This window comes from Dermacentor variabilis, chromosome 8, assembly GCF_050947875.1.
Source record: "Dermacentor variabilis isolate Ectoservices chromosome 8, ASM5094787v1, whole genome shotgun sequence".
Classification (NCBI taxonomy): Eukaryota; Metazoa; Arthropoda; class Arachnida; order Ixodida; family Ixodidae; genus Dermacentor; species Dermacentor variabilis.
The window spans coordinates 40,777,914-40,801,256 of NC_134575.1; the positions used below are offsets into that span (position 1 = coordinate 40,777,914).

General features: G+C 47.5%; 1 protein-coding gene across 1 annotated transcript; it reads left to right on the plus strand.

The window, feature by feature from the left end:
* The first annotated feature begins 1,524 nt into the window (after positions 1–1,524).
* Positions 1,525–22,882, plus strand: LOC142590118 (uncharacterized). Its single transcript, XM_075701985.1, has 3 exons — positions 1,525–1,757; positions 7,184–7,553; positions 20,341–22,882. The coding sequence occupies exons 1-3, from the start codon at positions 1,715–1,717 to the stop codon at positions 20,645–20,647; spliced, it is 720 nt and encodes a 239-aa protein (XP_075558100.1). The 5' UTR covers positions 1,525–1,714; the 3' UTR covers positions 20,648–22,882.
* The last annotated feature ends 461 nt before the right edge of the window (positions 22,883–23,343 follow it).

Below are 23,343 nucleotides of genomic sequence, written 5' to 3' on the forward strand. Positions count from 1 at the left end.
CGCAGTATGGGCTTATGCAAGCACACCAGACCAGACCTCGCACCCACAACACAGCAACGGGAGGCAGCGCTGTCCAGCTCAACCTGGTCAACCGAGTGAGAGGGACAGCCGAGGCCGCTGCACTGGGGACCACCCAATCTACCTCTCTCTTAAAACATGCTAGTACTGGTACTAATCATGGCAGTTTCCCTGCAGCGCAGGGAAGGCGGCTTTGAGGAGAGGCTGAGAAGCAACCGCCACGATCGCGCACACGTTTTCTGTACATATTGCACCTCGAAATCGTTTCTGCGGCTGCACGTATTTACTTGGGTGCAGCAAGAATGGAACAAAGCAGGCCAACACGATGTAACGCCACGTTCGCATTTATTAAGCGTGCGTCCCAGACCACGATTCGCGCACCGTCAACAGAAAAGCACGGCCGACAATAACGTCACAGCTGCGTCGCGTCGCTAACACTGCAGTTGCAATATCGCTATGCAGAGCACGACCCTAGTTCGTAACGCGCGGTTCCGGCTTGTACCCGATGCGTTCGTGGACAGTTGGCTTCGCCGGGCTCAAGCTGGCGGCGTCTGCGTTCGACGCGGTGGCCTTGCCGCTAGCGCCACTTGACTCGCACGCCGCCGACGATCCTTTGTCATCCCACTCCTTCTTCAGCGCCTCGTACTCTTGCAAGTCGTCGAGTTTCACCTCGATGCGAGTCGGCTGCCGCCGATACATGGTCGCATCCAGTGGCGAACGCGCGATAGAGGGCCGCAGAAGCCGGGCGGGTGCCAAGCTTGGAGTGTTGCGCGAGCACGCACAAGCAAACGTACTTACAGCATGCGCAAAAACAAAAACGCTTTCGTGCACCCACATTTACCACTCCGCCGTCCGCGAATGCAACGACGCCATGTCGTGCTGGCTGGGCCTGTATTTTTGCAATATCAGTCCAGTCGCTATGGGATGCATAGAAGCGAGCGGTGGCGCCACGCGACTTGCACCAAGCGTGTAAGCATGTGTAAGCAGCCTAATTTGAACAATGTTTCGTACTTGTAGGCATGCTGTGGATAAAGAGAAGTGCAGTTGGTGAAGTTAAGGTCGCCAGATAAAAGAAGGCTTGTTTTATCTTGGAACCTTAGTTTTTACTGGGAAAGTGGTTACAGTAGGACGTGGTCAACGTTGGTCGTGATTTACAAGACGCACTGTAGGCAAGCACTGCAGGTCCCATAGATACACCATGCAGGCACAAAAGTTCACAAAAGACGATGTCATGGAAGAAGGGGGGGGGAAAAAAAAAACTTTCTTCCTATGTTCTTTCCCCATGCAGGAACTTTTTCTGCTGGGGCATGATGGGGCTGGAAAATGGAAAGCGCAGTTTCGTACCTCCTGCGTCCATCTAAACTTTTTATTTTCAGCGTAGTTGCTCGCCACTGAAATTTAGTGTCACATCATTTTTTTCTTTTTGCATTAATGACCTATTTTGCATTAATATCACCTGCGGGGTCAAATCACAAGAGGCCATGAAAATCAGATGAAGTTGAGCGGATTGGATTAAGTCAATTAAGTGCGTTCTGCGGATAGCGTACTTTGCGGCGGTGTCGAAGCAAAGAAGCGCTAGCCGTGCTGGTACGGAATTGTCTGTGGTGGACTGTTTGTTGTCTAAGAAAGCCTCCAAGGATTACCGCGGCCGCGCGGACGACAACCTACTCGTCCTGCAGACAACGTCTCGTGCGCGATGGAGTCGCCGGCGACGGAGTCAAGGCCTACGAGGCAGAGAGGTACGGCCATCATGGCGGCAAAATGTGAACCTCGCAGGCCTTTAAATATCAACCCCCTTGTGCATACAACGTCATGCCTGCCAAATTGCACTGTAATGTGTCAATCAAAAACGTGTCATAGAAAGCCTGAGGGGCTTAAGGCATGTGCCACTTTGTGGAGTTGTTGCATAGTGTCACCGCAAGACTTCACTATAAAACCCATGCAAGCGATCTTGCGCGCGATGGAGATGGCTGTCGTGTTCGCTCGTCGCCTACTAGTCGTACCCCATGCGCGCGATGACTTCGAGTGACGTCTCCGCGGTGTTGCCGGTATGAGGGCAGTGGTATAGGTGCCGAAACTAGCCTGACGCGTGCTTTATTAATTTAAGTTGATGTATTTTACTATAAAAAGCAGCATAACGTATTTCTGAGGGACTCGCAGCAGGTATCCTCGCACGTATAAAAATTCAATTGTTTGCTCCTTCCGTGCGACAATCGGTAGTATTTCAGTAACCTACATCCAGTTCCAGCTTCGCGCTATTGACTAGTCGCGCATAGCACTTCCGGACGACAAGCGACAAGACCGAGCGATCTGTTCAAGCGGCGGCCCGATCCGTCGCTGTCGCGCACAAAATCGCTCTCGGGGTGTTTAGCCTGCTGCGCAGTAGCCAAAAGAACACTCGATGTATTGACCGAACATTTCATCCGCTGCGCGCATTTGAATTTGACAAAATTATCTATCGGGTCAGTTTCACTTTTAACAGTCAACCTTGTGGAACGTCATTCTTCTTTTTTATCCAGACTTGCCTATTAGGCAGTGTCTGTTCTCACGACAGTCGCCTCCCAGTTGCGGCTGTGCGGCCTGGCAGAGGACAATTCTTTAGTACCGGTGTCACACGTACAGTTCTGATCGCGATCGGGGCCGATCCGGATCCGTGTGCTACTGCGCGGTCACCCTCGAGCACAGTATTCTGAAAACGCTAAAACAAAAGCAGAAGGCAGCTCAATGAAAAATGTTTGAAACCCTTTTAGAGCGCAGCTGTAAAAGCTCTAAAATCTTCATGTACGGTGAGCGTCAGCGTAACCGAGCCAACGAGCGCAGCGGATGAAAGAGCGAACGCGGAGCAGCGGGTGATGAAAAAAGCGGCAAGCGCGAGGAGGAAAGCGGAGGAGGGTGAAGCGGAAGCGTGAGAAGAAAAGCGTAGTGTGCTGCAAGGCGCGCAGCGCGGCGACGACGGCTACAAGATGGCTGGCGCCAGAGTAGCGCGCGTTGCATGGAGGAAGGAAACAGATAGGGAGCATACCGCAATGCGATCGAAGCCAACCGGGTGGCCCAACATGTTATTTCACGTCACAGTGCGCGGTTGATTTTACTGTTCCCGCTCTGCAGGCAGAGCCACAGCGGGGCACCCGAACAAATGCGCACTGAATGAAAACGACTGGCATAGCTACTGGGAACCAAACGTCTCAGCAAATCTCGATTGTTTCTCCATGATCTCGACGCAAGAGGCCATGTGTTGGGCCACTACTGTGGCTTCACAGAGCATTTGCTTGCCAAGGCTGACTGCGTGGCATAATGTACCTGTGTTTTTCCTTCCTCCATGGCGCATTGCCTGGGAGGTCTGCCTTCGGCAGCTGCTGTGAATCGCGCCCATGCGTCACCCATGCGCTGCTCCTCATGATCTCCCTATTAGCGAGGCAGTCACGCCACTCTTCACTCAGCAACATGCCACACGAGACAGATTGTCCGCATTAGCCATTATATCGTGAAATGAGACACATGTAGAATTGCGCTCAAATTTTGCATTAGGGAGTGTCGTAATCGTTGACTTTTTTATCAGCAAAGTAAGCTATAAAATTGAAATATTGTCCACATTTAACCATATTCTGCAAATCTTCATTCGTAGCATTTGGGCATTATGCAGTTATGAGAGTTGCAGATGATCAGCAGATGATAACTTTATTTGGATCGTTGAACTGTGTAGCAGCAATCATTGCTGATCACAATCAAGAAATCCAATCCAGATCGGTACCAGTTGTGTTCAGAAGTGTACGTGTGACACCACACCAATATAACAGGTATTCTGTTGTGGTGACATGGAAGCCACATTATTTCTGCAGTCTCTGCCAAAGATACTGAAAAATTCATGAACTTAGGTAGTTGTTTTACCGAGCTGCGCCAACCACACTAAGTCAAACCCAGCTTGTCTCACCACACTGGCGAGACCCTTGTTTATTACATGAGGGTCTTGAATCCACCGACATTGATGCTGTCAGGCAGCATGTGTGGGTTTATTGAGCAGTTGCCTTCACCCAGAAAGATAACGTTCTCGTGACGCCTATGGCAGAAAGGATGTTCCATATCCGCCGCCAAGGTTTGTGAGTGGTGGTGCTGGCTAACACTCCCAGGGTCCTACTAGGAAACATAAATACCCATTAAACTGGATGGGGAAACGGTGCTGCGGTAGCTCAATTGATAGAGCATCGCACGCGTAATGCGAAGACGTGGGTCGTTCCCCACTTGCAGCAAGTTGTTCTTTCATCCACTTTCATTTCCATTAATTTGTCATTTCTTTATTTCATTTATTGGGCACAAGTAACTTCCCCTATGTTGTCCTTGGTGTCAGTGTTTGTTGGCTTCTTATGATATCATTAATAAAAATTGGGCCCCTCGGTTAACCCCATTTCTTCTCGTTTATCACACTGGCATAAGGAACGCGAAACGATGGTATGCCACACTTAGGGGCCAGGCTTCATCGACAGTGCTGTGTTGGACCCAGCAAGTCACAGTGTGTCGCCAGAAACAAACTAACTCAAACAGTAACCAGGAGAGTAACGTAGCTGACTATCGGCAGTTTGTCACGGCAGTTAGCCACTTTAGCAACAGTCGTAAGAAATTCAACAGAGTAATGTGTCAAATGAGTAAGGTGTCATACGGAGCATTTGTGATTGCGGGCTCACCATTGAACTTTTCGTTCACAATTGGTGCTTCTTTGTGCAAGGTGCAGTATGGTGATCGAGTAATTTGATCCCAATCGCACTCCAATGCGGCACTTGGTACCAGCAGTCGGTGACAGCGGTTAGCTATGTTAGTGGCTGTAGTGATAAATTCATCAGAATAATTTTCAAGGCAAACAGGAGGAGCTGACTACCAGCAGTTGGCGACAGCAGTTATCCACATTAACAAACATGAGAAGTTCAACAGAATATAATACTGGCATCACACGGGGGAATTTTTGATTGTGGGCTCAGCATTAAGTATGACTGTAATGATTTGTACTTATTTGCGCTAGCTGCGGTATCATGATCAAAATTGCATGGCATTCGAGACGTCACCAACTGCCGTGAGAGTGGAAAAAAGAAATTATTGGGCAGGCAGTTATTGATGTCATTTTAGGTGGCCAAGGGACAGTACGGTGCCCGCCATGAGAAGTTCAGTACAGGAACTATCACAGCTGCCGTGTGAATGGACACTGCCTTCATATTACAAGCGTCTACACTTCTGTCTACAATGCTGCACCAGAGCCCTGCAATCCAGTGAAATTGATATATATGCGTTGGTGCTCGGTTTGAGATATTGTCACCAGTTGAAGTGACAATATCTGTACCATACACGAACATTTAGTTCGTGTATGGTCGCACTCTCACGCAGCAGCAGAGCACAGCCAGACAGGTATGTGTGCGAGCACTATATAACAGCCAGAGCATTGTGCACATCCCCATGACCTGGCGCTGCTGTGGCTTGTAGCTGTGAGTGTGTGTGTGTCTGGCAGAAGTGGGATCACACTTACTGTAGTCACTTTTCAGTTTTCTTGTTAATTTCTTGGTCATGACACACAGTATTGTTACCTCCTGCAGAGCAGTCTTACAGTGTGCCGAGTCATTTACTTCATTGCAAATCAGTCTCTCTTCCTGTCTTGTTACATGTGGCTAAGAGAGAGCTTCTGCATTTATCTGGGTCAGTTATCATGACGCTGCATGATAATTTCGTGACATTAGTCCTAAGAGTATTACTTTCTTTAAAGGACAACTACAGGATTTTACTCTTTCTTTTTAATCGTTTTGAGGTCACAGTTGTGTTTCTTACCTTCCCTGTCTTATCTTTAGTGTACCGAATAGTTTTTTTAATGACGCACAAAATAATCTTAAAATGTCTCACCCAGAAGTTGCATATAAACTTTTAACTGCAAATGTAAATCATGCTCCAAACATTGGGTAGAGTAGGTTACATGGATTGCCTCAAAAAACATCACAAATTGCTCACAATAACCGGAAATGCCAACGTTAGCTGCCCAATTGATTTGAACACGAGACACTGTTCATGTGATCAAAATCTAGCTTACTGTTTAGTGGGGCTTCTGCACAACTTGTGGAAAGTTCACAGCTTTTGGAAAGCCTTGGAAAACATACATAGAGCAAGCTCACTCGTAGTGAAGCCAGAAACACCATGAACTTTGCCTACATGGAAGGAGGGGTGAAATTTTGAGATCGGCTGTTAAACCAACGCCTATGGCTGTCGATGTTGATAACCCAAGGTCTGTTCGGTTTTCCTGCACAACTGTGACCCAGTTCACAAGAAATTGTGCAGCTCGATTTCTATGATGCAGGCACAGTGCAACACTCGTATCAAATGCCGGGGTTCAGATGCGATACAGGCGTTATGTTTTGCCCGACTAATGTGCACGGAGTGCTTAAGTTTGAGAGGCCCTGAACTGCTGGTATAACAGCTTCTGAGGTGTAAATGTGCACGTAAGCGATGTTTCAGTGGTGCTTGTGTCCATGTGCTGTTTCGTCTGCTGTGTTGCTGCTTCACACCTGTACATTGGCACCAACAGTAGAGATGGTGCAGCAAAATCGTGAACCAGCCCTGCATATTTTTGTGGTGTGGCTTAAAGGGCACTAGTGCTGCACTGTTGAAACAAATAGCAGGGTGCAGAACCTCATAAACTGGTTCAGGTGGTACAGGCAAATCAAATGTACCTTTGAGCTCAAGGCCAAGACAATACTTTTGCTCTTTACTGAACTTATGCATGACATTCAGGCATTTCACTTCCTTGGCACGCTGCACAGTACAGGGTGCTGTGATGCTGCTACAAGCAGTGTTTTGTGTAAAATATTTTTACCAATCTGAATCACAATCTGAAGAACACGATCCAACTTCCTGCACAGACCGTGCGATGACATGGGAAGTTTACCTGGATGTTTCTTTTTTTTTTTCAGTGCATAAAAGCTGTGCATATTTTAACACAGAAGTGCATTAGTTGAGACGTCATGCTCTCCATCCTTTTTTTATAACTTTAATGACAACCGCCAACAGGCCTGACAGCGCTAAGGTTACTTGGCTGAGATTGCCGACTTCATTGACCTGTGCTGTTCATGTGAGCAGTGCTGTTTCTGTCTACAGGCATGACAGATTTTTTTTTCTATCCTGTTTCTCTCTCATTCAGCGAGGAGGCTAACGGAGGAGCAGCTACAGGAGATACTGAACAGTGATACAGACTGTTCGGATGATGATCCAGATTTCTTCAGCCGAGATCCCAGCCCTAAAAGCCAACGTTCCCATCGCCGCCAGAGGAAGTCCCGAGAGTCATCGCAGTCCTCTGAGGATGTCGACAATCTTGAGGAGGGTCCGCCACGGAAGAAGGCTGTCAAAGCCAAATCGGAGCCAGTAAAGAAGAAGGTTGCAACAAAGGAAGTCCGCAAGAACGGTCCCAGGCGTTCTTCATCGTGGGCGCCCGCCTATGACGTACCACCGCCAATAGAAAATCCAGCTGCATACTCGCTGTGGGATACTGAAACCAAGGTTGTCGAACCTGTGTAAGTTGGTGTTATTAATTCTTTATACATCTTGCGATTCAGCGAATATTTGAGGAGTGGCCAGTGATGTGCGACAATGACAGAGTTAGCAGCATTTTGTAAACCTTAAAGGCCAACTGCAACAAGATTTTGGACCGTGCAGAAAGCCTAGTTTCAGGTAATGTAGGTATAGAGTGGATGGGTCACAGCAATCTCACAGAAAATATACAAAAGTCTACCATTACTGCTTACTGGAAATGATGCAGCACCTGAAACACTGAGACACAGCTTAGCGCATGAGCATAACTCTGAGATAGGTATCACCCACAGTGTACTGGAAATCTCGGAGGCTATGTTTTGCTATTTGCATCTTTCTTTTATTCGTAGATATGCTATTGAAAAGCTGCTAAAGGTGTACTAATAATGTAACATTTCAGACTTCTCATGTTTTTTGTTATGTGAAGGTCAGGAACCTCAAAATCCTAGAAAAAGATGCTGTAAAGCTTCAGATTACCCTAATTAAATATTGTCACGTAGGTGACTGTGATCTACCTGGCACGCAGGCAGACAGAAAGGGACACTGCGTCGGCGGTAGACTTAAAGAGAGTTTAATGGGCGAACTTGTGCCCCGAAATCAAGTGAATAACGCGGTGACGGCGAAAGCAGCAAGCGCGTCTGGGGCGTTCGTCGGACTGAGCCAGCGCAGGCGGTGGTCCCGCATTTATACGTTTCGCGTGCATGATCGAAACGCGTCAAGCGACGCCGCCTGGGGTGCAGCGACGCCGGTCGCGTCGCAGCGACGCGAGCTGCGTACCTCGCGTCGCTAGAAGCTGAAATAAACGCACGTGGCATTACCCCCCCGTGAAAAAGCATCGCCCCGATGCTAAAGAAAACAAGAAACCTGTAAGCATGCAAATACAAAGGATAACGAAAAAAAAAGAATGTCTGTTAGTCCGCTAACGCTCAAAAAACTTCTTGAGGCGCGCGACGTGCACCATCTCAGGTCGTGCGCGACGTCGCTGTGACTGCGTCACTCCATCGGGCACAACCTCGTACACCAGCGGTCCAAGTCGTCGAGTTATCTTGTAGGGCCCGAAGTAACGGCGCAGGAGCTTTTCACTGAGCCCGCGGCGACGAATTGGTGTCCACACCATAACGCGGTCACCAAGTGCGTACTCTTGGTCTCGTCGTCGTAGGTTGTATAGTCGGGCGTCGACGTTTTGCTGCTCTTTAATACGCATTCGGGCTAGCTGACGAGCTTCCTCGGCACGTTGAAGGAAGCCGGCAACGTCTGCATGGATGTTGTCGTCTTCAACGTGAGGCAACATCGCATCAAGCATTGTGGCGACTTGGCGACCGAAGACAAGCTCGAATGGCGTCATCTGCGTTGTCTCCTGTGGCGCGGTGTTGTAGGCGAACGTCACGTATGGAAGGACTTCGTCCCAAGTCTTGTGCCCGACGTCGACATACATGGCGAGCATGTCGGCGAGGGTTTTATTTAAACGCTCCGTAAGGCCGTTTGTCTGCGGGTGGTACGCTGTAGTGCGCCGATGGCTCGTGTGGCTCAAGTGCAGAATCTGTTGCGTAAGTTCAGCTGTGAATGCCGTACCTCTGTCCGTAATAAGGACCTCGGGTGCACCATGACGGAGAACGATGTTCTTTATGAAGAATCTGGCGACCTCGATTGCATTTCCCGATGCCAACGCTGCTGTCTCGGCATAGCGCGTAAGATAGTCCGTTGCTACCACTATCCACCTGTTCCCGCAAGTGGATGTAGGGAAGGGGCCAAGCAGATCCATGCCTATCTGCTGGAATGGTTTCCATGGTGGCGCGATTGGTTGCAGGAGGCCGGCTGGCCTTGTAGGCGGTGTTTTCCGACGTTGGCAATCTCGGCAGGTTTTCACGTAGCGTGCGACGTCTGCGTTCAGGCCCGGCCAGTAGTATTTTTCTTGAATTCTTCTGAGAGTTCGAGTGAATCCCAGATGCCCTGCTGTCGGCTCATCGTGAGACGCTTCTAAAATCTCTTGCCTTAGCTTGACCGGCACGACGAGTAGATATGCCGCTTTGTACGGCGTGAAGTTCTTTTTCACAAGCACATTGTCGCGCAGGCATAGCGATGAAAGCGCGCGTCTGAATACTTTTGGCACTGAATCGGTCTTCCCTTCGAGATATTGAACCACACAGCGTAAATCAGGATCGGCACGTTGATCTTGTGCGAAGGTGTTAGAGCTTATGGGCCCAAGGAAGGCATCGTCGTCATCGTCGCAGGTCGGGGCGGATTCAACAGGGGCTCTTGAAAGGCAGTCGGCGTCAGTGTGCTTTCGGCCTGACTTATACACGATGGTGACGTCGAACTCCTGTAGTCGCAGGCTCCAACGAGCGAGGCGACCTGACGGGTCTTTCAGGTTAGCGAGCCAGCACAGAGCGTGGTGGTCACTGACGACCTTGAAGTGCTTCCCGTAAAGATACGGCCGAAATTTTGTGACCGCCCAAACGACAGCGAGGCATTCCTTTTCGGTCGTCGAATAGTTCAATTCGGCTTTCGACAGTGATCTGCTCGCGTAGGCGATGGCTCGCTCCAGGCCGTTCTTCTTTTGAATCAACACAGCACCGAGTCCTATGCCGCTTGCATCCGTGTGGATCTCGGTGGCAGCGCTCTCGTCGAAATGGCCGAGTACTGGCGGTGACTGCAAGCGTCGTTGAAGTTCGCGAAAAGCGTCTTCTTGGGGCTTCTTCCATGTGAACTGCGCGTCGGCTTTTGTAAGGCGAGTGAGAGGCTCTGCGATTCGAGAGAAATCTCGGACAAAACGCTTGTAATACGCACAGAGCCCCAAAAATCTACGGACAGCTTTCTTTTCACTGGGTATCGGGAAACTCTCGATGGCTGCCGTCTTTTTGGGGTCCGGACGCACGCCTTCGCGATTAACTACGTGACCGAGGAACAGGAGCTCTTCGTAGGCGAAACGACATTTCTCTGGTTTCAGAGTGAGTCCCGACACCCTAATTGCCTCGAGCACGGTCTCCAGCCTATTAACGTGCTCGTCGAAGGTGGATGCGAAAACGACTACGTCGTCGAGATATACGAGGCATATCTGCCATTTCAGCCCAGACAACACGGTGTCCATGACACGCTGAAATGTCGCCGGCGCTGAGCATAGTCCGAATGGCATGACTTTAAATTCGTAAAGACCGTCCGGCGTGATGAAGGCAGTCTTCTCACGGTCCCTCTCATCGATCTCAATCTGCCAGTAGCCGCTCCGGAGGTCCATGGACGAAAAATACTTGGCACCGCACAGTCGATCTAACGTGTCGTCGATTCTCGGAAGGGGGTAGACGTCTTTTTTCGTGACGCTGTTGAGACGCCTATAATCGACGCAAAATCGTAGGGTACCGTCTTTCTTCTTTACGAGCACCACGGGTGAAGACCACGGGCTCTTGGACGGCTGAATGACGTCGTCGCGAAGCATTTCTTCAACTTGTGTCTTGATTGTTTCACGTTCTCGCGCTGAAACGCGGTAGGGACTTCGGTGGACGGGACGAGTCGATTCATCGGTTATAATGCGATGCTTCGCTATGTGCGTTTGCCGGATCCTCGACGACTTAGAAAAACATTCGGAATATCGCAGAAGAAGGCGACGTAGCTGTTCTTGCCTTTGTTGAGGCAGGGCGGGGTTAATGTCGAAGTTCACCTCATCAGCCACAGTCGACGACGCTTCATGGGACGACTCGGAGAGCGCTAATGCGTCGCTTATTTCGGCGAACTCTTCCAAGAAAGCGACCGTCGTACCCCTGTTGAGGTGCTTGTGTTCGGTGCTGAAATTGGTTATTAGCACAGCCGCTCTGCCTTCACGCAGGTGGACGACACCGCGTGCGACGCAAATTTGGCGATCCAGAAGCAGCTGCAAGTTCGCTTCGACAATCGCATCGCCGCTTGAGGACGCGTCTGTTTCAACGAGTGCCATGACGCCAGCATTTGGCGGGAGGCTCACTTGATCGTCGAGGATGGTGAACGCGGCGCGATGATAATGATTGCTTTGCATTCTTTCTGACCGTTTTGTCGTCAGTGTTATGGTTTTCGTCTGCAGGTCGATCACCGCACCGTTTTCGTTCAGGAAGTCCATCCCGAGGATTACGTCGCGAGAGCAGCGCTGTAGGATGATGAAGTTCACAGGGTAGGCGTGACCGTGAACAGCCACTCGCGCAGTGCATCGTCCCGTCGGGGTTATGAGGTGGCCTCCTGCTGTGCGTATTTGAGGACCTTCCCATGCGGTTTTGACTTTCTTTAGTTGTGACAAAAATCGTCCACTAACGACGGAGTAGTCGGCCCCGGTGTCGACGAGTGCAACCACCGGATGTCCATCTACGGTAACTTGTAAGTCGGCACTTGGTGTTCGCGTTCGATGTCGATCGGTCACCGACTGTGCGGTCTGTCGCTTCGCACGGTCGCGGCTGCGTCGGGTGGAAGCCTCGTTGCAAGGGGCTGTTGTGGCCTTCAGACGCGTCATCGAATTTGTGGTGTCGGGTCGCGGCTTCGTGTTTTGTGGCGTCGCTGCGTCGGGTCGCGTCGTGTTGTCGGAATGCAACGAGGCGTCGGAATGCGTCGAGGCGGCGGAATGCGTCGTGGTTGTAGGAGGGTTTTTCGGTCTTCGCTCGAGAGCGGCGTCACCTCCTGACGCCGCTGGCTTTAGTTTCCCCTACGAGGGCTCGGTGACCTCTCCCTCGCGTACCCTTGGTACGGCGAAGACGAACGGCGTGGGTAGGGTGATGGGGACCTGAAGCGACGTGGGGCGGCATCTTCGGTCGCTCGAAGATAGGCTTCGATTTCTCGAGGCCGTTGGCCAGGAAGGGGTCGCGGTGCGTCGATGTTGTACCCGCGGAGGCCCATCTGACGGTAGGGGCACTCTCGTAGGAGGTGGCCGGCTTCACCACAGTGAAAACAAAGCGGTCGTCGATCTGGGGTTCTCCAGATGTCAGTCTTCCTCGTGGTGATTTGCCGGAACGTGTTTGAGCGGGCGGCCTGCTGCGGGCGCGGTGGTGGCGGGTAGGCTTGGCTGCGTTGAGGTGGCGCGTACGTTTCTCGCCGCCAGCTGGTTGGCCTCGCTTGGCTTTGCAGAGCGGCGGCGTAAGTTGAAACGCGTGGCTCCGGGGAAGGTGGCGATAGGGCTGGTGCCGTCTCGGTAGGATCGAGTGTGCCCAGCGCTTGCTGGACCTCGTCCCTTACAACGTCGGCGAGCGAGGATATTTGCAGAGGTTGCGCACCCGGTAGCAACTTGCGCAGCTCGTCGCGCACGATGGCACGGATGGTATCTCGAAGGGCCACTGCGGAGGCACTTCGGGAGTCGTCGCAGTCTGACGGAGGAGCGCGTAAGTTGCGGTCGTATTGCTTTGCGCGAAGCTCGAGCGTCTTCTCGATAGTGGCCGCTTCGCTAATCCATTCGGCGACGGTCCTCGGCGGGTTGCGAATGAGAGCGACGAAAAGTTGCTCCTTGACGGCTCTCATAAGGTACTGAAGCTTCTTGTCTTCAGTCATGTTGGCGTCCGCATGGCGGAAGAGCTTTTGCATTTCTTCCGCAAAGACGGTTACGGATTCGTTTGGATGCTGCTGACGAGTTTGAAGCAAGGCCTCAGCTCGTTCTTTGCGTAGAATACTTGCGAAAGTTGCAGATAAGTGCCTTTTGAAAGCCTCCCACGTTGTCAGGAACAGCTCTTGGTTCTCGTACCAGGTTCTAGCAGAGTCTTCGAGAGAGAAGAAGACGTTCCGAAGTTTGTCTTCGTCAGACCACTTGTTGAAGGTTGCAACTCTTTCGTAACGTTCCAGCCAATCTTGCACATCTTCGCAAGTGGAGCCGCTAAAAAGCGGAGGTACTCGCGGCTGTTGGACGACGAGCGGCGCAGGTGTGGTGGCGGCTTGCATTGGTGACGTCGAGCGGTGGTTCACACGGCGACCAGGGGCAGGTAGTGGTCCCAATTCAGCCGGCAGTCCTTGTAGTCGGCGGCTGCTCCGGGTTTCCTCCTTTTTGTCTTCTCTGGAGCTGTCTTCCGCGTCGCCGGCTCCAGATGCACTTGGGCTGGTGTCACGGCTTTGAGGGGGTGTCCGAAGCATAAGCACCTCCACCAAAATGTCACGTAGGTGACTGTGATCTACCTGGCACGCAGGCAGACAGAAAGGGACACTGCGTCGGCGGTAGACTTAAAGAGAGTTTAATGGGCGAACTTGTGCCCCGAAATCAAGTGAATAACGCGGTGACGGCGAAAGCAGCAAGCGTGTCTGGGGCGTTCGTCGGACTGAGCCAGCGCAGGCGGTGGTCCCGCATTTATACGTTTCGCGTGCATGATCGAAACGCGTCAAGCGACGCCGCCTGGGGCGCAGCGACGCCGGTCGCGTCGCAGCGACGCGAGCTGCGTACCTCGCGTCGCTAGAAGCTGAAATAAACGCACGTGGCAATATAGTAGCTCTCCTATAGCCAGTTTGGGCTTTGTTCACCAGGTGGTGACTTTGTCGTGACATCATGACACAGAATACGGTCACATAGGAGCAGGACATTACAATGTTTTGGCACTCACTCTGGCTTGCTGTGCCACCACCTATGCTGCTACTCGCTGCAAGGCCAGATGTACCAGCATAGGAAGCTGCCGAGCGAGCTGAAGCGAGTGTCGAAACATTGCGGTGTCCTGCTCCCACATTATTACTTTCTGCGTCATGACAGTCACCACTTGGAACTTTTCATGCACCTATGTTCACCACTCCGCTTTCTGCACACGCAACGACACCATGTTGTGCTGGCTGGGCCTCTATTTTTGCAATATCAGTCCAGTCGCTGTTGGATGCATAGGAGTGAGCGGTGGCACCACGCAACTCGCACCAAGCATGTAAGCAGCCTAATTTGAATAATGTTTCGTACTTGTCAGAATGCTGTCGATAAAGATAAGTGAAGTTAGTGACATTTACCACCATTTTTTCCTGGGCTTATAAAGGTCCTGGACTTTATATTAATACAAAAAGAGAGTAAAAAAATACAGTTACCAGACTTGCACTTTGCCAAGATTGCTTCATTCTTACTACTACTCGCAACTAATTTAGTTGCACACTAACTATGGATAAAATTTTTACACAGTCGCGATTTGTAAATAACTGTATATAGTTTTTCTCCTACTACCCTATCCTATCCGCTATTCTTTCTCCTTGTATTTTGCACCTGTAGCCTGACTTTCTAATGCTAACTGCTGTTCAGTTGTTGGCAGTCCAAGCTACACTCTTATAAAAATGTACACCCTTTAGGGCTTATCTTGTCCCACAACAATAATCGTCATCTGTTTTGCCTGCATTTACTTTTCTTTTAACGCTGCGAGCCCTGTACTTCCTAGTCTTGAATGGCTTGCACATTATCACTGTGACAACATTCTCGGCAGCACAGTAGCGGGCACTGAGTTTTCAAAAAAGAAAAGGCAAGCAATGCAGATGACGATTATTGTTGTGGGACACGATAAGCCCCAAAGGTGCAAGCTTTTTTAAGAGTGTAGACACTTAGTGCAAGTCAGCAGTGACGTCCTTCCTTTCTCTTTCCACCATAAAATAGACAAAGAATCAGCTACTGTTACTATAAAATGAAGTGCTATTGCAGTTGGCCTTGAGGGACATACTGGCACACCAATTTTTTATTTAATGAATAGCTGTTTACTCAGTAATTGTGGTACAAAACCTCAATTCCTCGTGAGTGTAACAAATAATTCATTACATTACTTTTTAACCTGACTTATCACTGAAACTGGATGTAGCAGTCAAGTGATACCTCATGCCAGTGCATGTACAGCTGTCCAAATTTTTAATTTCATGAGAGTGTCGACTGGCATGACAGTTGGTGCTGTGTCATGGAGCACACCTTCGAAACTTGACATCGTAGGCGCATGGCTATGTGGAGCGTTGTCTTGTCCAAACATCATCTGCTAAGTTATTCCATTGTCTATCGTAGCCTCTTCTGCTTATCAGCTCACCTGTTGCTTTCAACTGCTTGTTGCAATCGCTGTGTGTGTGCCTGAGCGAATGGAGATGATGCTTAATTATAGCAGCTGGGAGCTATGCTGTGCTTGCTCTCAAGCACGTGTGTGCATTTTCACATGCTTTGGACTCAGAAAGCAGCAGGTGCTGTCAAGTTGAATGGAATAGCCTAGCAGACAACTATTGATCAAGAGGATGATCTTCACAGTTGTCATCACTACTTTTGCAGATGCATTGCGCGGCATGGTGCTAGCTGTTGTTTTGGGTTGAGACTCCCATAAGATTGTTAAAAACTTGAGCTGTACATATACCAATACCGCGCTGCCGAAAGCTGAATCCATTGAGCACTTGCTGGGATGAAAGGGTTAGCATGGCGACACGATCCTTTACGTTTCTATGTAAAGGAAAGTGGAGGATAGAGAGGACACATCAAATGGAGAAAAGCACATGGTGAAGGATGAAAGGGCCAATTAGGCGGCATGCAGCCAACATTCTGTGGCACGGTCGTGCGGCCTTTTGTCTTTGCACAGGCCTTAATGGTGTGTGCATGAATGGTTTGTGGTACCACATGACTGTTACCTCCACTTTAAGTGATGTGTATAGTCTTCAGCTTTACGTTCGAAGCTGCACTGCACTTGGCTCGTTTCGAACTGGTTGCATCAAGAGGTGCTGCAAGCGTTGCACTCTTGAAAACGTTGAGGCTTCATACTATAACTACACAGTTGACGCCTGCTTTAAAGGCAGAAGAAAACAGAAGTAAGACATGTTTTAATGTCGTGTCGCGTATGTCAGTGTTGACGTATCAGTGTCAACGTCACGTATGTCAGTGTTGACATACGTGAAGACTCAGTTTTCTTTTGTGAATTGAAATGTATTAGGTGCAGTCATCCCAGGGGAGTAATATATGCTTGCTCTCTTGCAGTCAGTGCCTTTCTTATGCATGTTCTTGCTTTCCTGTTTCGCTCATCTGCATTTAGAACTAAAAATACATTTAAATGCATTTAAAATGTAAAAAAGTACAAGTACAGATAGGTGCTTGTTGCACATTCCTCTGCTTTGTGTGCAGTGTTACCTGTGTTACTTATGATGAATTTTCTGTTTATTGACATTGATTTGTGCCATTCGGCCCAACTTAATATTCAAACACAAAGCCCATGTCGCAGAGTTCGTTTTTAAGGCCTTCATGTTGTCTGCTGTCGTTTAAGTGGCCGAGTGGGTGCTGCTGCAAGCATCGCTTTGGTAAACAACGCAAAAGTATGTCAGGTGGAAAGAGGGATGTGAAATTTTGCAGAAATTCAAAAGGTCTTTGAACAGTGGCAGAGCAAGAAATTGAAAAGTTGCATGCAGTTTATTTGGTAAAATAAAACTATTTGCAATATTTGGTGGTCATCAACTGATCAGCTTGTAAATGAGAGACAACTGAAGTGTGATCATATCTGGTACACCATTGACAGTGACTGTAATGAAATGGAAAGACAGCATCCCACCAGGTGCTTGTAGGATGTGTTGCCAGGAGGTTCCAGAAACTGAAATGCATGTTATAAAATATTTTAATGAAATCATAAGATGTGTTTAAAAATTGAACATTTTCTTGAACACTGGGAACATTTTTTCAGCAACAAGAAGGCATATTTTGCTTCTGCAGATTCAGGGGCAAGATTTGAGGGCTGTGAAGTGGTACCTTGTGACAGCGATGATGCTAGAAGTAGTTTGCATTAGACTGGAACATTTCAGCACCTTTCAGCTTTCTGTTCTAGCAATAGTACAACTTGTTTGGGCTTTCAGAGTCAAAGGCCTTTAAAGCCGTCAACTCAAGGGCCTTTTGAGAGTGTTTGTGTTACTTAGCATTCAATGTTTACGGTTTAGACCAAGAAAAGTGTGCCACATCTTTCTTGCTGGATGTCACTTCTTACAAAAAAGTGGTTCATGAAAGCAGTTTATTGGAGGACTAAGATGATGATAGGGTTCGCAGTTGAAAGCTCACTTCTAATTCGATGCAAGAGGCTCAGCGAGGTTAAAGGACTACTGACACGACAGTTTTAACATACTTTGTTGTGTTAAATGATGGTCTTGGACATTTAAACTCTCGATTAAATTCCAACGAGCCTCAGAGCACATTTAATAGTTTACTATAAATAGCTTTTCTTTGAAACGGTTTCAGTTTCGTTTTTCATGAGGTATATGTGCCATGGAATCATGATGCAGAAGGTGGTCATATGGTAGCAGAACATCACATTGTTTTGGTACTCGCTCCAGCTTACTCGATTGTCTATTACGTTGATAAATAGTTGCTCAACCAGTAGCATCAGAGCAGATGACTCAGTAAGCCATAGCAAGTGCCAAAACATAGCCGTGTTCTGCTCCCATGAGACCACGTTCTGCATCATGATGCCATGACACATACACGTCATGGGAAGATGAAACTGAAACTGTTTCACTGAAAATCTTGTCATAGTAATTTAGTTAGGGCACTCTGAGGCTGGCTGTTGGTACATCTTGACTAAAGGTAGTTGAGTGCAGGGAAACACAAGCACAAAAGAAGGCACGTTGGAGGCACAGGCGCTTGTGTGTTCAACGTGCATTCTCTTGTCCTTGTGTTCCCCTGCGATCAACCACCTTTAGCCAAAAATAGAATGCCAAAGCTTGGGAAAACAAACTCAAAGCTGCTGATCCATAGTCATACATAGACAGGGTGTGCAACGTAGCTAGACAGAACCATGGTAATGTTGTTTGCCGTCGCTTGGAGATACTTAGGTTATCTTTTTCATTCTGCCTAATTGGATAAGTAGTCTTACTTACTTAATCAACTTATTAAATATTATAATTACATGTAAAGCTGCATGAAAAACTCCCGATACAGCTTTCTGTCGATCAATGCGTGCTACATAACAGTGTTTTCTGACCTTGAAAGAAGCCAGCAAAATATACACACAATATTGCTGCACAACTAGCCGCTCGAGGCACTTAGCGTGCATTTGTGGGCTTCTTTGACGCTCGTAAAAAGACTTCTATGCAGCATGTATCCAGCAACAGAAAGCTGTATCAGGAGCTTCCTTGTTGCTCAACAATTTTCTCATTGGTACTTTTCATCTAATTATAATATTTGAGAAGTTAATTAAAGGTAAGTATATAATTAGGTGGATTAAAAAAATAATCTGAGTATCTCCAAGCGATGGCAAACAACATTACTTTGTTTCTGTTCGGCTACATGTCATTTGTATATTATTAATGTTTGGCTCAAGTTACGTGGGAAACCATGTATAACAGTTCATGTTAACGAAAATGCAGCACCTGTTCATGGTTCTCTTGGCATTTGGGTAACAGGTTGCATACAGATGTGTTCATATTGCCTGTAGAAGGGAGGTCAGCGGCAGGACGCACAGCTGCTGTGTATGTGTTAGGTAATGATGTCACAAGTGCTTTGCATCAGTTGATCGGAATATTTCGGTAGCTGTCGGCTTTTGGCTGCAGCAGTGGCACAACTCACTCAGTCTTTATAGATTCGAAGACCTTGAAGACAATTAGTTGAATGGCCATTGAAGTGTCCATATGTTGTAAGTATAACAGTTCATGCGAATGAAAACAACACATACTCATGGTACATTCACCATCTCTGGAGTTTAAGAAATTTTATTTATTATGTTTATTTGTGGTGTTGCCAGTATCATGCGAGGCCTTAGCAAATGGGCAGTCATGTGCATGAAACAATGTGGTCAGTGCAAATCGAATGCAACAAAGAAAGATTTAGTTCCCATGTAGTTCGTGAAAACATCACAGATTCAAGTGAATTTAAGGAAGCGTGCATACCAGTCGGCTGCTACAATGTGACAATCAAATGCCTGCTAATGCAACCATAGGTAACGAGTATGAATAATGCAAGCATAAGCTTATAGAATGCCAACTGCAACGAAATTTCAGTTTGACTAAATTGTTTATAACTGAGTAGTATGTACTATTGAAACTACCTTGGCAAAGTTGCAGTGCATGTAATTGCCCAATTTTCTTATTAACAGCTTTTAAGTGACACCCAAGTGGATAGCTTGTACACCTAGTAGTGAATGGATATGATGCAAATCGTAGCACATCACCTCTGAAGTTTTCAGTGCACGCTGACTAATCTCGGAGGTCATAAGAAGGAGCCGGGCTGGTTCTCAACATTCTCTGCATTGTTTCCGATTGAGCAGTGGTGTCATTTTTCTTTCCCCTTGGTTTCATTATCAAAAAGTGAATTTTTTTTAGCTTTTCATGACTCATATTTCAAATGCAAAATTTTGCATGGAAGCAGCTCTTAACCAACCTATGTGAAACTATCCTTCTTACGTGGTGTGAAATTTTGTTGCAGTTGGCCTTTTAAGTTTTCTGGAGGGGTGGGTGGGGGAAGAAAGCTGCTTGTTGCTGATCAGGAGATAACACAGTTTTAGCATATCCTGTATTCTGGCAAATGCAGGCATTTTGTGCAGATTGTTGGATGAGCAGAAGTGTAAGCATGGTCGGCCAGAGTGGTGATGCCGCCACTCTGACTGCTCATGTTTACACCTGCATTTACCCAGCAATTCGCCCAAGCCACCTATGAACACTGAAATACCATACACGCTACAACTCTCTGACGAAGAACACTCTGTCCTAATGCTCTTGTAGTTGCACCCTCTCAAATCTGTGGAAATCACCAGTGACATAGAATTAAATCAGTGGGTCAAGACAGCTCCGTTCTTGAACTGCAAGCAGAAATAGTGAATCTATGAAAGTGCCATTACAATAAGCGTACCTTGTCAATGTGTTAATTGCATACTGATGCTTTCATATCTCCTGCAGGAAGAAGGCTGACAAGACATACTACTGCTGCGTCAATGGTTGCGATTCTGGTGACACAAGTGACAAAGATGGCCTCTGGCTGTTTGCCATGCCTGAAAAGCAGGAGCTTATGTCAGTGTGGGTTGAGCGGTTACCAATCAACTACGAGCGCAACCGGCCGCTGAGTCCACGAGTCTGCTTCCGCCATTTTGACAAGTCCGACTTCGTGCGACGGCAGCAGCGACTCCTTGGCCTCCGGGAGGATGCCATCCCCTTGAAGAAAGAGCTCTCCGATGACACATTGCAGGTCAAGAAGGAAGCATCTTAAGCAGGCTGCCACTGGAATTAAAGGTTAAAGGGAAGAAGTGCTTTATTGAACAGAAGGGGAGTAGCTTGTAAGAATAACTGCAATGTCTGTTAACTGCTACAAAAGGTTGAGCAGGGAGGCATGGCTGATTGATCTCTCTGAACAGGTAGTGTGCATATTCCAAATTCATTAGAGAAATCACTTGTCTAACCTAAAGGCCTTGGTGCATGTACCGAACATGCACCTTAAGTGACTTGTATATGGGCTCTGCAACATTTACCTCTGTACATTGCTTTGGTTGTCTTGCTGGCTTAAACGCCGGAGAGCCTCTTCTTGGAAAGGGATTGATATGGCCATTCATGGGCTGCACTTATGATTAACGAACTGAAAGACCAAAAGGCTGGGATTCAAACAAAATTACGAGAGAAATGCAGGGAAAGAAAGCAACTTTTTCTTTTCTCTTATTTTTTTTCTGGGTCACACAATGGAAAGAAAACTAATGGAACATATCTAAAGCTAACTCCAGCAATGTTAAGGTTTGCATTTTGTTCTGATCAAGTCAATTATTACAAGCTCCATTGCCTGAACATCGCACCAGGTTGTTCGTGGGGACCTGACAGCACTATCTTAGTGCAGGTGTCATTAGATAGCAGGACATCTTGCACCTATGTCAAGGCAGGCCATTGACTTTAGTGTAATGCACACTTCGTTGTTCTCTGTGTGCTTGCGCTGTTGTGAGGTGAATCTGTGAAGTATTGCTGTTTCTATGAATGCCTATTGTCACGAAAAATGAGCCAACGCTGCGTTCTGTCGTTTAAGGCTGGCTAAATGACAATATTTATATATAAAGATGTTTATAAAGGAGCAGTTGTGCACTCCTTCCTCGACTTCGAATTTAGGTTCATGATGTGAGGCTTCTTTTTCAAGTGTGAACATAAAATTCATTCATTCACTCCCCTGCTACATGGTCCCAGTTTGTAACCTCCTACTGCATCATACCTTGCACATAGTCATGCATATAAAAAATGCTCACACTCAACGTATCTAAACTTAGGGTTCTGTCCACTTGTCACATTTGAGGAAGGAAAGATTTGTTAGCCACTGTTGAAAGGTGGCTAACACCCTATGCACATGCTCGTAAAGCCCCGGACTACCTTTGTGCTAAAACCAATTGCACACAAACTGTGCATGACTTGGAGGTTACAGGGTAAGCTTTCTCCCAAAGTGTCATTGGCTATGTGCTTATGCTTTAAATACTTTTCACATTGAACATTATCCAACTTATTACACAGACCTTATTTTCGCAGTGTTTGCAAGCAGTCTTGTTGCCATTAGACATGAGAGTAATTGTGTTCTGGTTTTGGTCAGGCAAGTTGATGTCGCAGGAGGCTGCACTTTCATTTTCATTGTTTCCATGCAACCTTCCTACTGTTTTTTTATGTGACGGTATTGGTCAAGATTAAGAAATATGTTGACACTACACCACAATTATGGTGTTCTGACATAAGCTGTGTATGCTCTCACTTCTGCCGGTTCTTGTGTGAAATGTTTGGTGCTTTTTGCAGTTCATATCTGGTCTTTGGAAAAGCAACTGTTTCATTGCAAATGTGGTTGTTTCTTTCTCATTTTTTTTCAGTCTTAACATGTTCTTTGTTTTCCTGTGAACAAAAAGAAAGATCTGCATTATGCACAGTTGGTGTACGTGTTCAGTAGTCAATTCTTTCTGCAGTATATCTTTTTTCCTTTTGGCTATTGTGTTACCTGTTGTCATCACCACTACTGCCATCACCATCATAATCATTTCTATAGTAGTGTTCCTGTGACTCTCTTAGTGCAGCTGCTGAATTCTTCAGTGGGGCATTATGAGAGCTTGAGTCACTCCATATCACTGTACAGAAATGCACCTGACGGTGCAGTAAATCATTTCATTCAGCACAAGGTGCGTTTTGTGCCTGGTATGTTGCACAAACACACCAAAACCTTCTGGTATGAAGCATGTTCACGGTCACAGTTTCTTTACTGAATGTGCACCTGTGTGCAGATCACGAAGCATCTTCTTGTGTTTTGTTTAGCGTTGTTTTTATATGGATTCATTTTCCTCTCACTTGTTTGAATAAATGTTTGCCATTTTAATAGTTTTGATTGGGAAGAAGAAAGCTGGCCACAGCATAGCTACGACATGGCTGCAACGTGTTGACCCGGTGTCTGCGTAGCTTATTTTTCTATATGGCAAATATACAGGTGTGACATTTTCGAGCTACGGGCTTTTTTCCGGTCTCCCCTCTTCTGTTTTTTATCCAGATGATGGAGCTGGCCGAGTGAAGGCCGGCCTTTCAGAAAGTGAGCAGTTTTTACTTTGCAATCCCTTGCATTCTATAATGTTCGTCCACTCGACACCCCTCGACTGAACTGGCAATTACACTTCACTCTTGAGTGGTCCCAAAAAGAAAAGCTTTCTAACCAGGTTGCTTTCGGCATCCACTTTGATGCACTGGAGTAAAAGTATGTTTCTCGAGAAATCCTCTTCACAAGAAATTAGTGTTACTCTAGCACTAGCTCTTCAGTCATAGGGTGACACTGTGCTCCACTCAGAGTCGAGTAAAAGCTTCAAATCAAGGCCCATTTGCCAATGTGGGTGTTATGCTTCCCTACCAGAGTTGGCTACATCTCGGCCCTTCGAAGAAAAGGAAAAAAATGACCTGCCTGAATGACCTTGT

Excerpts from the sequence above, each read along its gene's own strand:
- LOC142590118 (XM_075701985.1), top strand. The coding sequence starts at position 1,715 with ATGGAGTCGCCGGCGACGGAGTCAAGGCCTACGAGGCAGAGAG. Across the intron at positions 1,758-7,183 it reads AAGGCCTACGAGGCAGAGAG|CGAGGAGGCTAACGGAGGAG; the intron begins GTACGGCCATCA and ends TCTCTCATTCAG. Across the intron at positions 7,554-20,340 it reads ACCAAGGTTGTCGAACCTGT|GAAGAAGGCTGACAAGACAT; the intron begins GTAAGTTGGTGT and ends TATCTCCTGCAG.